The 15,031-nt window shown below is 41.9% G+C and overlaps 1 protein-coding gene across 1 annotated transcript in view; it reads left to right on the plus strand.

Moving 5' to 3' along the window:
- epha8 (eph receptor A8) overlaps positions 1 to 15,031 on the plus strand; it is a gene marked incomplete at both ends in the record, with an annotated part of 136,350 nt that overhangs the window by 102,886 nt on the left and 18,433 nt on the right. Inside the window, 4 exons of the mRNA XM_080727461.1 lie at positions 5,395 to 5,550; positions 5,889 to 6,317; positions 9,107 to 9,231; positions 13,729 to 13,891. Coding sequence (XP_080583587.1) covers positions 5,395 to 5,550; positions 5,889 to 6,317; positions 9,107 to 9,231; positions 13,729 to 13,891 — 873 coding nt within the window. The remainder of the gene's footprint in view (positions 1 to 5,394; positions 5,551 to 5,888; positions 6,318 to 9,106; positions 9,232 to 13,728; positions 13,892 to 15,031) is intronic.

Here is a 15,031-nt window from a genome sequence, read left to right on the forward strand (position 1 = left end):
AATAAAAGCATACTTTGCTTATGTATGAATATGTATTAGAACATGAAATGACAGCAGTGATGCCTGCTGATTTCTAATTATCTAATTAATGAAATTAACAATTACAATATAATGTGTTATTACAATTAATATTGTAGCGCCGCCACAAAAGACTCCTGAGCAAGTTTTCTTGACGCAGCTGGGTCTGCGGAGCTGGAGAACGGGGTTCAATTCCAGCTTGGGGCACTAAAACGGTACAATATCAACAATAGCAGGGGAAGGGTTTCGATACACACATTGTAAACTGAAGCATATTTAGCCAAAATATGTTGCTAGAACCACCAGCTCTCAATTATATCTTTGGCCACTAACTGTGTGTTTTTCTCCATCCCGGGCGGGAGCTGTTGGTAACTGTTCAGGTTGTCTGTGAGCATGAGCTCCCTGCTCGGTAATTTTACATCGTAAATTGAACGGTTTGTTGACTCAAAAATCCGATTCCGGGGCTTTTTGTTTTTGCTGGCACTTACAGCTGTATAGGTTCCAACAGATAACATTCACACAGTTATTTCATTTAACTGAGAGGGTACAAAACCAACCAATTGGACCTGTAGGCCATGTATTTGTACCTTCTTGCTCTCTGAGGTACAAAAGCTATTTTAAGCCACCTGGCACCCGCTCATATTGAATGACAATCCTGCCTGCTATATAACTATATCGTTTGTGAACAGCTCAGTTCTGTGTGCCTCTGCAAGGGCCTGTGTGCAAGTTTTCCGTTAGGCGGTATTTACGGGCCATTGACCAATAAAACGTTTCATTGGCCGTTAATTAAAAACGTCCCCGGCCACTGGCCGATTAGGAAAATGCTGTTATTAGGCTATTTTATCATTTTAGCCTAGCATTAATATTATTATTGGTATAAAGTAACACACCCATTGTGTGATTGCAATACGAAGTAACCATTAAATCATCATAATCATAATCATTTGTTGTAATCAAGTTGTTATCATGATCTGACTTAAATTAATGTCAGTGTGGATTTACAGAGGTTAGGGTCTAGAGTTTATTGTTAGGCATAGTTTAACTCAATAGTTCCCAAACCTTCTGATATTTTCAATTCTTCTTGAACATTTATTTTCTAATTTAGGGAATCTATTTGATTCTTTGCATTCAATATGTTTGAATTTGTGTGGACATCTTTAGGCTGATGCGAGGCGTTGTGTGCTTGTAGATATAGCTTTTCACTATTTTAAATACCTTTTTAAATGATAAATACAAAACGAACCGTTTTGGACATACATGGTTTCCACCCTACAACAATGATACTTACATTGTATAGTGTCTGTAAAATATGTAAAATGTGAAGAAAAGTGACTGTAATCTTCTTAACACATCGGGTGCCCAGAATTATTCAACGTTTAATTTGCTGGTGCCCATGGCAACCCGCCATTTTACCTACCTTCGAAGTACTGGCGAGAAAAGTAATCCGAGTAAATGTAATCCAAGTATGTCCTGTTTATTTCGCGAAAATCTTTTCTTTCAGTCAGGACCGTTTTTTATCAATTCTAAGCCACAGTGTTTGTGTTACGGCCGGTAGAAGAGGCTGCCGTTTTGAGAAAAAAAAGAAAAAAGGAAGAGAATCCGGAGAAAACAGCATTTTTGTGCAGCCGCTAAACAGGAAGTCAACGAGACAGACAGCACATCCGGGTGACGTAATTTCGCGCTGCATGTTGGGAAATGGAGTTTGTTTCATCACCGCGGTAGCCAAGTGCAGTAGCTACAGTACAGTATAATTTACTGTACAACGCGTCAAACGCGTTGTGGGCACACGTAAACATCAAAGAGATTGGCGCGTGGGCACCACGTGGGCGTTTAATGTGTTAAGGTACAATATCATCATTGTTCTATTCCTTTTCTTTTTTATATCTATAATGTAATCTCTTATTCAGTGTGCAACCTTGCCAAAGCATAATAACTGAAAGGTCATCACCACTTAGCCTTACATTTTTACCCCACATATTAGTGTATGGCTTATTGTCTCCACCAGGCCGAAAAGGCATGACGAGACTATGTTTTCGCCCGTCTGTCCGTTTGGTATCCAAAGTTTGCAGGATAGGTCCGTTTTGAACAAAATGCCTCAAATCATAAACGCAGCTTGCGAATTCCATGCAATTTTGCACGCACATTCCCAATAGGTCAAGGAACAAATGCCACCCTTTTCACATTGGCTTGTTATAGCGCCACCAGCAGCTACATTTTTGCAAAACACATTTTTGGAACAGAATGCCTTAAAGGTGATACACCATGCATTTAAAAAGTATTTATGTCATATTGTTTATGTCCCAAAAACGTTTTTCAATAGGTTTGAGGCTAAATTACCACTCCTGAATAGAGAGCCTCTCTCATTTTTGAATGGCTCTCAGAGCATTTCAGCTGCAGTACCACCTTTGGCCTGAACTGCGCCACCCCCCCAAAATCTTTTTGAAAAAAAAAATGTTTTTTGAAAAAAAAAAATTTTAGATTTTTTTTTTTTTTTTGTGATGACGTCACAATCGGCAGATGACGTCACAATCGGCAGCAAATCTGGACAGCCTGTTTTGAGAACCTGTGGGATACTTTTAACCTTCGCCTTCTCAAAACCAGAGAAAGACACAACGGTCAGAAATGGGACTTTGTGAGGATAGAAGGTGCTAGTGGGACCCCAAAAAAAGGTTTTAAAATAGGAAAAGTGAAATTTCATGGTGTATCACCTTTAAATCATGACAGGCCGCAGATGACATGGCACCCTTTTCACATTAGCCTATTATAGCGTCACCAGGAGGCCACAATAACCTACCTGACCTGGCGGAGACCTGTGCTTCTAGTTGGCTTGTGTGTTTGACACCATAACTGTGGGAGGAAGAGCACTGCAAAGTTTTGGGGTTGCTCTATATTAAAGCTGTACAAGTACTATAATGTGTTGCCATTACTACAGGCAACCACACTAATCAGGTTGTCCAATTAGTGCATTGCAAGTGCTTGCTGTGGCCATGTCTGACTCCACTGTGTGTGCACTGCCCATGCTTTCATGTGCATGTGTTCGTGGGCATGGTGTGCGTACAGCTACTAGTGAGTCTGTCAGACTTCAAAGCTCTCGCCGCCTCTCCCCTTGATGAACGAGCTGTTCCGATGTTTATCATGACCTGCTTTTCAACTCACAAAAACATCAAGGGATGGAGGGATTAGTGGGATGAAAAAGACAGAGAGAAAACAGTCTGGGATAAATACTTCGAATAGAAATACTTTCTACCTCCTTTTTTAGGGGGGTTTGTTGCGAAAGAGTGGGCTCACCGCCATTCTGTTAATCCGTGACAATATGGATGTTTGTGTTTTGTTTGTGTTTGTTGTGTGTGTGTGTGTGTGTGTGTGTGTGTGTGTGTGTGTGTGTGTGTGTGTGTGTGTGTGTGTGTGTGTGTGTGTGTGTGTGTGTGATGTGTGTGTGTATAGTCATGCATGCTTAGATGTAGCCTACAGTACGTACACGCACAGTGCAGTCAGCTACATGTGTATGTCCTGCTTGTCTGAATTTGCATGTGTTCGCGCGTGCGTATGCAGTGCATGTGTGTGTATACGTGAGAGAAAGTCTATTATCTTATGCGTTGCCTGGCATTTATGCATGCACATATTAGGCAGTTTATCTAATGGGAAAAAACGAATGAATTCATCCCACATTAATTCGAAATGGATTAAGAATGATTAAATAAGTATAGCCTACCTGCAAAGATAAACTTGTCATTCTTCATTTCAGCTTTGATTGTTGAAGGCATTAGAACCCTTAAAACGCAGCCTTAGTTTGGGAGATTGATTAACACATGGTTAAGCCTGCCAGGCTCTGTAATTAATTTCTTTAATTAGTTTTATTAAATTGATTAAACTACCTTTTTCTGGCAGCATAAAAAATAAAAATTAATTAAATAAAAATAAAAAGGTCTTAGAGGATGTCCATGGTCCCCTTGCAGTTATACCTATTGAAATCCTAGTTAAAATTAAAAATGTCTGTAGAAAAGTTATATTTCCCTTTTCTAAAAAAGGGTTAGTTTATGTTTTCTATAGGGTTGCATAATTAACATTTGCCATAGTTTTTAGTTTTCATGTTGAAGAGTGTTTAGAGAAGTTAACATTAATGTGGAATTGTTTATTTTGTTTCACGGTATGCAAAAATATAGAAACCCAGCAAACTAATTTCACACAGTATGTCTGGTAGGCCTACACCCTTTGGGTCGAACAGTGGTTGTCCATCAACTTCAAATTGGGGGTAAGAAAAGTTAAATGCCATCATTTAAAATTAACCCACACAGGTGTGGGAGTTACACAGCTTAACAGATACAGGACATAATAATTGAGAGGCAAGCATGAGCCCTAAAAGTGTCTGACACGAGCAGTTGTGATGTCGGGTTTTAACCCGGCCCCATTTACCAGAGAAGTGGCTCTATTAGCCATCTGGAAAGAGAATATATTTATCAGAGCTCCCTCCATTATTAATCAGTGCAGTGAGTTGAAAGTGAATATGTAGCAGAGGCGATGAATACGGCTAGAAACGCGGTCTAGATTCTGACGGTCCCACAGGGGGTATCAACAGTGCACAGCCTTTTCAGCCTTTTCAGACCCAAATCTGGGCAAAAAAAAAGAGAAGCATGACTTTCATCTCCTCCCTGCCGCCCTCCCTCCCCTGGTTTTCACCGTTTAGAAGACGGGCGGTAATTCGACATAGATTCGGGGCTTCTGAAACCAATGCGTTACATTATGCAGACACATGCCGTTGTTATTGTGTGTGTGTGGGGCTCTCTTAAGTTTAACAGGTGCTTTTGCTATCAATGTTCTTTATAGCGGCAGGTGGGGTCAGGTTAAAGAGCTTCTCTTCTCTCTTGTGGGAGCGCGGAGCTCTTCATTATTGGCCTGTTTATTGACACAACACAATAAAATCCCTAGTGTCGGTTTATCCATTCGTACTGTAACTCCAAGAGTGTACAGTTGCAACCAAATCGATTGGGTTACATCCCGTACGCTCTTCTGGAGTTAAATGAACACCCGGGATTTTACTGTGTACATTGATGTTTTTTTTTGTTTTGTTTTTTGTAGTGACTCTCTGTCTCTCTTCCTCTCTCCTTAAGCCAGTGGTTCTCAAAGTGGATACCAGGGACACTGTAGGTTCCTTTAGGGGGAGTCTAAATTGACCCGTACAAGTGTGTAACTCTGACAGTGTACAAATGGAACCAAATGAACCCGTTAGGGTTCATTTGGTTCCATTTGTACACTGTCAGAGTTAAGGAGAGACCTTGAAAAGTTTGAGAAACAGTGCCTTAAGCAATCTGTCTTGGTCTTCCTTCCTCTTTATTTGTCTTTGTCTCTCTGCTTCCTCCCCTCTCTCTCTCTCTGCAGCCTGTGAGGTGGGCTTCTATAAGCCGGTGGCGGGGGACGGTCAGTGTGGTAAATGTCCTCAGCACAGCCACTCAGAGACCAGAGCGGCCCTGTCCTGTCCCTGTGACTCCAACTACTACAGAGCACCCACTGACCCTGTTGCTTCCATCTGCACGCGTGAGAGCACGCACGCACACACACGCACGCACACACGCGCACACGCACACGCACACGCACACACCTATTCATGCACACACACATGCATATCGTCGTTGTCGGGCGGAAACCAAAACCTTCCTTTCTTGTTAATTTAGAAACAAGTTAAAATTGTGAAAATAGCCGATCTACAAGCACACAACGCCTCGCATCGCCAGGCGCTTACTAGGAATAACATCAATGCTTATCAATGACTCACACTTTCCAATTTTGAGACAATAATCCATCCAATAATCAATATCTATACATCAACAGATATGAAATAAATGAACACACCTAAAAAGACCCTCTGCCCTCAGGCCCTCCGTCCGCTCCTGTGAACGTCATCTCCTCGGTCAACGGGACCTCGGTGTACCTGGAGTGGGGTCTCCCCCTGGACACCGGGGGTCGCAGCGACCTGCTGTACAATGTGCTGTGTCAGAAGTGCTCCGGGGAGGGGGGACCTTGTGAAGACTGCATCTCCTTCTCGGCGGGAGGGCTCAGCGGGGCCAAGGCCAGCGGAGGGGGCGGTGCGGTCGGTGCCGGAGGCGGGACGGTGGAGCGCTCGGGCGCAGCCGCTGTCCGCTTCGTGCCGCGGCAGAGCGGGCTGACGGACCCCTGGGTGACGGTGCTCAACCTGGTGGCCCACGCCAACTACACCTTCCGCATCATGGCCAAAAACGCTGTGACCCAACTGAGCAATGAGCCACCTCTCTATGGCTCAGTCAACATCACTACGAACCAGGCAGGTAGGCATCCGACCAGTGACATGCACTGACTGCACACACATCGGATTAAGAGGATAACAAGCTCTATGAAGCCCATGTCTATGACGCGTTATAAACATACTTATCATGCATTATAATTTGCTTATACTACAAATTATAATTATAATCCCTTGAAATACTCATAATGCTTTATAATAATAATCAGAATACATGCATTATACTTAGAGTTACAACTATAATTACAGTTATAGGCCCTCAAGTAGGTCCACTTATAATACATATAATATAATATAATATAATATAATATAATATAATATAATATAATATAATATAATATATAAGCATCCTATAATGACTTATAATGTAAAATTGAAATTCATAATACTTCAGAATTGGAGGATCATGGTGGTTCTCAAGACATTATAATAATGTTTTAATGCATTATACTCATTGTTAGGCATCATAAGTGTGTTTATGAGTCACTATGCCATGGTCAGGCACATGACCCAGGCCTACCTGGAACACTGAAAAGCATCTGACAGTAGATTTAGCACATCCTCTCATCATATTACCATCTAATGTAGTGGTTCTCAACCTGTGGGTCTGGACCTTCAGGGGGGTCCCAAAATTATTTTGGGGTCCCCCTAGATGATTAACTTAATGTGCAACATTTTTTTCTCTCTCAAGTGACAATTTAAGAACTTTTTAACTGTTTTACTGCTACGGACGTTCCCGTTCGCCCCAATTCTCTGTGCCGCGCCGCGCCAATACGGCCATTCGTTCGTTTACCTTGTTGATGTCCGTAAGCTGATGAGGGGTCGCGCCGCCGTGTACTGTAATCACATCGCCCGCAGTGATGGTCTTAAAAATCCCTGAGACCAATTCTCTTCCGTGTTGATTTCTCTGGCCCTGTGGCTCTGTGGCCAGCGACTGGTCTCAATGGATGGCAACACATAACAGCCAAATTCACATTAATTCTTGCATGACGCCGCCCTCTGCTGCCTGGTCTGCCAAAGTGCATGTTGCACAATAAAAAAAAAATATATATATAATAATAAATAAATAAATAAATGTCTATCTATCTACTATAACGTCGCAAAGGTAAGCCGCTTTTTGCTGGCACCAGACCCAATAAATAAATAAAACATCTGGCAGTAATAGAGTTAATACATCTAAAATTACCAATTAAACATTGGTCAAATTGTCAAATTTTAGAGGCAGAAATTGTGAAAGTAGCCGATCTACATGCTCACAACGCCTCGCAAGGCAAGATGTTGTGAGAATGTAGACCTGCTATTTTCTCAATAGAACTGTGTTATACGAAATGTAATGCCTCAACTCTTATCGCTCGTCAGGGTGGGGGGTCCCCATTTAAAATATGATTATTTTGGGGGTCACGGCCTGAAAAGATGGAGAACCACTGATCTAATGTAGGAGTGGGAATATGTAAGAGGAACATGTTGACAGCAAAGCAAACAGAAAACAGAGAATAATTTATTCATCTATCCTTTCTGCCTGTCTCTGGATTGCACATGGATTTACATACTGTACTCCTAGTTGGTGGTCTGTAAGCTGGTTAAATCATTTTCCATACAGTCTATTCAGAAAGGCAGAAAGAATATTTTTGCCTCAACAGCCACTTTTATCCACTACCTAACATAATAAACCCTTTTGCAAATCCCGCCCCATTCTGCCCTGTTACTATGATGGGACATTAACCCTGGGCAGATTGTTTTTATAGTGGAGGTGGATGGGATTTTTTTTTCCCTTCAAAGCCTCATTACAGCTATATAAAGTACCAAAGGAAAAACACCTAGGTGATATTAATAAAAAGGGAAGACAAAGGTACAGTAGTTACATTGCAAAACAGGGGATTTACCCGAAAATATATGTTTTCATTTGTTTAATCCCAGTGGGACAGAATCCTCTTTGCAGATTCTTTTATAGTGGTAGTGGATGCGATTTTTTTTCCCTTCATAGCCTCATTACAGCTATATAAAGTACCACAAAAAACACATCTACGTGATATTAATAAAAAGGGAAGAAAAAGGTACAGTAATTACATAGCAAAACAGTAGTTTTCCCCCGAAAAATAAATGTTTTAATTAGTTTAATCCTCTGGATCAGAGATAGAAAGAGAAGCGCATTGCATCTTGGGTACTAGGAAGAGGACAGAGAGAATGTTTCTCCTCACATAATAGTCTGGCTTTTCGTAATTCTGCCCATTTAAATTATATGTACCCAATCGTGACTCTTAGACCATTGATAAGGTACATGTGAACTAGTTTGCTGAAGCTTATTCGTTATGATGAGCGAGATCGCTTGACGCTTGCCGTCGCTATCACCGTACCGGCCGATCTCCGTGTCGCGCACTGCGGACAGTTTTTGAAAGGCTGAAGCAACATTCTCCACTGCACAAACTCCACCCCCGATAGCAAAAAGTGAATGTTTTTTTCTGGTTGGCCAGTCAGGGAGTCTCAGGGACCAATCAGAAGGCTGACAAACGGTCTATTACTGAGACAGGCTGCTCCGTCAGCTATAACCACAATTTGATGTGGATTCCAAACTGACTGAATTGGAAGTTACTTTACTCACCTTGATCTCTTAAATGAAAAAATAAAATAAAATAAATAATAATAATAATTATATATATATATATATATATAAAATACAATTTGAGTGTGTAAATAAGTGTATAATGACTTAATGCACGGTAATCTGATCATCTTGAATATAGTAATTAGGGAGTCGGGATTACGGGTTTGTGTTGAACTGACTGACAAGCAATTTTTCCTTGTTTTGCTGTGCAGCCCCGTCTGAGGTACTGGCCATCCGGCAGGAGAATGCCAGTCAAAACAGCGTGACTCTGCTCTGGCATGAACCTGACCGGCCCAATGGAGTTATCCTGGAGTATGACATCAAATACTATGAGAAGGTAGTCAACCAGTAGCTGCATGCGTTCTACCCTGCCTCTGGGAGCCCCAAATACTACATAATTATTTGCGTCGGGAGACTTCTCTTTATTTGACCACCCCCCACCCCCCAGTAAAAAGAAAGGAAAGAAAAAAAAAACTATAAAAACAATAACTAAATACATAGCACATGAAATGATTCCAGCAGCTTATAAAACAAAACAAAGCAAAAAAAAAAAAAAAAAAGACACATTCCCTACGTACCTGCCTTCAAAGGAGCTAAGCTGAGCCAAGATGTTTTGAATGCAGAGGAGTGCTGGTTGGATAGACTCCAGATAACTTAATCCAAGAAAAGATTCTCCTGGCAGCTCAGCTAATTGAAAGGAAATGGTTGTCAAGAGAGAGAGAGAGAGAGAGAGAGAGAAAGAGAGAAAGAGAGAGAGAGAGAGAGAGAGAGAGAGAGAGAGAGAGAGAGAGAGAGAGAGAGAGATCCAACTCAGTGAAAGTGACAGTGACAGCGAAGTCTGCGGGGGCATGTGCATGGTGAGTGGCTAATTGCAGCATGTGTGTCTGTACACGTGTGTGATGATACACATGTGTGTGATGATATAGATCAGCTGATAGAGAGGGCTGTGCAAGTGGAGAGCATCACAACCAAACACACTGGTTAGTGTGGACTATAGAGGGATTAGTGAGTGTTTTGTGCTGCTTTTCTTAATCTGGCTTGGCCCGCAGGGCTGCAGCGGAGGCGTCTCTCAAGTGGACATGTCAGCAGTATGCTTCCTTAAGTTTTCTACAGCATGACCAGTCAGCCACGGCGGTTCAAACTGAGGTTCATTGTGAGGACTGCTGCCCTGCAGTATAATGTAGTGACACAAAAAAATTAGTGCTGTCCAACGATTAAATATTTTAATCGCGATTAATCGCATGATTTAGCTAGTTAATCGCACGATTAATCGCAAATAAGTCATCAGCTTTTATCAGTTCACAATGTAACTTAGAGGGATATCTTTCAAGTCTTTCGTGGCCCTATAAACTTGGGAGTGGAAAAATATGCTGGCTTTATGCGAAAGTATGTTAATAATTGTGAGACAATTAGAGATATTGATAAAATAATTAAATTGTCACTTTATAAATGTGCAGATACCCTGTAAATGTATGTTGGATTGTTTACTGTTGAGTGAGAAAACAATATTGCACACTAAGCTAATCATCTGGAGACCTCCCCAAATAATAGTTGAGATAATAATGTTGAGAAACAGTGTCCAAAGGCCAAATGGCTATAATATATAAATATGCGATTAATTGCGATTAAAATAATTAATCGCGATTAACATAACGGTGAGTTAATCGCGATTAATTTAGTTAACTCGAACAGCACTAAAAAAAATAAAACACTGAAGTGGCCAAATACTGTAAGGGACCGTTAGGATGATGTTGATCACCAAATGCATCCCACCACTCTACGCTCTGACCACTGGTGGCTTGTCAGTAGTCTCGCGTGGCCAGACTGTTGACTCAACGATTTGCAAATGCTCCCGTCATACAGTCTGGGGTAACGTAAGAAGAATGATGAGTACCCGGTTAAAGCGGAAGTGAAGCCTCCTCCTCACTTCCGTTTCCGTCTCACATCGAGCACATTTATCCTAATATGAATAAAAATCATCCAAGCATATTTAGCTTTCTGCTTAAGAAATGACAATTTAAAATATATTTTCATGAACGGAAATGCCAGCTTCCATTACTCGCCGTTTAGGAGGTGTAGTTCCAGACTCTATATAGCATTCGGAGATTGTGGAATAGTTGTCATGTGGACGATCAAGGTGTTGAAGTGTATTCTGAATGGTATTCTACTTTCTGCAGGGTATTCTGGATGAAAGTGTTAAAAATCATTGAAATCATGGCGACAATAAAGAGGGAAATAATATTCATAAGCCTAGCTTTTTTATTATTGTTACTTTTTACTTGATGTACAGGATTTTTCCAGGTGACAGAAATGTCCTACATATTCTGCTGTCATGCTATCTCTTGCACTTGTTAGCATGGGTGTTTTACTGTAGGTGACAGGCAGAGAAATAGGAGCGGTTATAGGTCATAATGGAGACTTATTTTACAGATAATTGTTTGGCACGTTTAATGCTTTATTTCAGATGGGTCAGTGTAGAGACAAGAAACCAAGGGCAGAGCGAGAGGAAAGACATGCAAGACAATACAGGGGTCAGATTCAAACTCGGGTCCTCACGCTCATAATAGAGCATATGGTCTGTGCACTGAATGGCTGAGCTACCATGCACCCCGGAGACTTTTATTTTTGGCTGGACTGCAACAGCCGGTCAGCCCTGTAAACGCGAATGTCACTGCAGTATAAGTGATGAAGTTACAGGAGAATTCCGGACTAGCCTTTTTATTACCTTAATCTGATGTTATCATAGTTTTTTATTTTAAAACTTTTTCTCAGATTTTTCTTAATCTCGAGTCCACCGCAGCACTGACCGCGCGTGGTGGGGTACAATACTAAGAAGCGTATTTGTATCACTCTATTTCCTTCTCTTTTTTTAAATTGTAGATATCTGTTGTTCACAATGACATACTGTAATACTGTCCACAATGTTTGTACTTCCACTAGGGTGGCTCATTTGGGACCCAAACCATTTTTCTTCACCGGGCGATACAAATAAGCGATTTAGCATTGTACCCCACCACGTGCGGTCGGAGCTGTATACCGTTCTGGGATATGATAACATCAGATTAAGGTAATATAAAGGCTAGTCTGGAATTCTCCTTTAGCACTGTTGGTGTTAGCAATTGTCCCTCCAGGCTTGTAGGAGAACAAAAGAGTTGGCACCTTAATTATAATAATAATAATAATATTTCAAAGATGCTGAGAAGATCCCAATTTAATAAACAAAAGTTCACTAGAACAGACCACACCTTCAAACCAAAGATCGCTCAACATTCTTTATTTAGAAAAGAAGGAGGTGGAATGTGACAGGATAAGGAATGTTATGCATGGATGGAGATGGCGGATGAAGATGGCAGAGGGATGGGGAAGAAGGGTTGGGAAGGAGGGAAAGGGGATGAAGTGAAGATGATGCAGAGGACAATGATGTGAGGACGGGGAAGGTAAGGATAGAGGGTGAGGATGAGGTGAGGGAGTGATGATGGAGAGGGAGGCGTGAAGGTGGGCGCAAATGAATGTAAGCCCTGGAAGGCACAAGCCTTGAAGCACACAAGCGCTGAAGGGCTGTAGCCCTGAAATGGGGGGGGAGGGGGAAAGGGAAGGAAGGTAGGGATGCATAACGAGTGGCTCCAGGGGGGTGGAGATCCTGAGTATTTGGCTTAGTGATCTAGAGAGATGGTGTCCATCTTAGCCGTCATCTGAGGACATGTCATCACTCCGAGACCGAGACCCCCATCTAGAGCTTGAACTTGGAAATAATTTAGTACTGTAAAATGGGAGGGAAGGGGGGAGCGGAGTACGAATCACGAGTGATAGACAAAACTGGTAGGTTTAAATACCCCTTGCTTATTGGCAGAAGGGATGGATCGCTATCCGTTACCATGGCAGCAGTGCCACTGAGAGTGGCAGAGGTGGAGCTATGATCAGTTACCAGCGATCTTATTACTGAAGGCATAGTCTTCCTCCTGAACATGCGTTGTACCAACTCCATAAAAATCTTACACCAGTGGCTGGTCGGTTGGCCAAACAAAGAACTAGACAAACACAGTGAAATCGTCCCCCAAAATACAAAAGAAACTTCACTCACTTCTTTACACCTGTGACAATAAAGCTAATATATATGGAAAATGGAGCTCAAGACAGCACATGTCTCCCATAATCTGATTTGTTTTTGTCACAGTTCAGTTGATGGAGATTTAATCACAGTCATTTGAATTCCTTTTATTATTATTATTCCTAATGTCACTATAGTGTCTATAGTGATTACTGTGTATGCAGGAGCTTCTTACTGCAGTAGCTCCTTCCAAGGAGAAATTGTCGGCTAACTGGCCAAAAAGTATGGCGCCTATTCAGCCATCACAGGTGTATTCCATTCCCCAATAATCACACGTGTGTCTGGGTACCTCTCAACCCAAGTGCGGTGTCCCATAAATCTATATTCAATTATAAAACAAGTTTAACAGTATTGTACAGTTCTTAAATTCCCATATGAATCCAAAATGGATTTTTAAAATGGCAGTGCCACATTTCCTCCAAATAATACTCATTAGATATTATTATATATATTTAGGAAGGGGGGAAAGTTTTATGCCAATATATGGAGATCCCTGATGTCATCAATATTAAGCCCATATCTGGGAATTCCCGTATATTCCCGTACATTGTGTCAGTCTCATGTGGTCTGTGACATCAAACATCCTTTGATGAGTGGCAGGGTATGGGGCCATTCATTATAAATTGGCATTTATATATTTAGTATATTCTATCCTTTGTTGAGCCTAGTTTATTTGTTTATAACACAGATGTTGTTGTTCATTACGACTGTTCCTCTCCCTTCCAGGACAACGAGGAGCAGAGTTATTCCACGCTCAAGGCAAGGGGGACCAGTGCCCGGGTCTCAGGCCTGAAACCAGGCACCAAGTACATCTTCCAGGTCCGAGCAAGAACCTCAGCAGGCTGCGGACGCTTCAGCCAGAATGTGGAGATTCAGACCGGAAAAGCAGGTGTGTGTGTGTGCGCGTGTGCATGTGCGTGTGCGTGTGCGCGTGGGTGTGCGTGTGCATGAGCGTGTGCGAGAGAGAGAGAGGGAGAGGGAGGTTGGAAGAGAGTATGACCAGACCAGACCCAGACCACACAAGCCCTTGAGCCACATATTGCTCTTTAAGACAGTGGACAAAGTCCAATAACAAAGCTGTTTGTTCTGCTAAAAGGCTTGGCACTGAGAAGCCCTCCACAACAGGCCTCAAACAGCTTAGCGTGCATGGTGCTGGGCTGGAAGGCCTGGCATGTCACTGAGGCCAAAGCCTCAGACCATCCTTATGTTCTATCGATCTGGGTTAGTTCGTTACAGGGTCACCCCCGGCAGCAAAACTGCTACTGATCCGCTGTCTCAGATTATAACACTATGTGCAAAAAGAATAACGTCGTTGTCGGGGGGAAACCTTGTATGTCCAAAACCATTCGTTTTGCTTTGTATCATTTTAAAAATGTTTAAAATAGTGAAAATAGCCGATCTACAAGCACACACCGCCTCGCATCGCGAGGCGTTGTGTGCTTGTAGATCTGCTATTTTCACTTTAGTTTTGTGCGACAGTCAGACAGTCAGACAAATCAGATGAAGTAGGCCTTTACTTTACGAAAGAATTTACAAATTTGAAACTTGGAGATACAAGGTTTCTGCCCGACAGCGACGATATTGATGTTTGTGCGTAATACGAGGACAATACGCTTATTTGTTTGGACTATATTCTTGCCTGAGGATTGTATTTGGAGTACACAACTCCTTTTCAGGTTTCCTGATTTGTGTCTCAACTGAGTTTCATTGACTCATGGTCTGCCTCTTCTGGTGCTCACTGGACCGTAAACTCTCTTCCGCCTGGAAAATGTCTCGCTGTCAGACTCATAAAACAGGAGGATCCATTGCATCACAGCCAGCATACATACTGAGCAATCAATAAGTCCAGGAATATGTCAAAACTAGTCGGAGTACTTTGTGGCATTGTTCTTTTGTTCTACTGCAAACTTTATGCTGCATTGTCCCAAAGTTCAACATCGAGACTATAGTGACCATATTCACAAAGCAGCCATTTTGCTCTGATATCATCCTAAGGCCATGTGATATGATGCAGTTTCAGCAAGACTGT

Source organism: Nannobrachium achirus (genome assembly GCF_963921795.1).
Source record: "Nannobrachium achirus genome assembly, chromosome: 6".
Lineage (NCBI taxonomy): Eukaryota > Metazoa > Chordata > Actinopteri > Myctophiformes > Myctophidae > Nannobrachium > Nannobrachium achirus.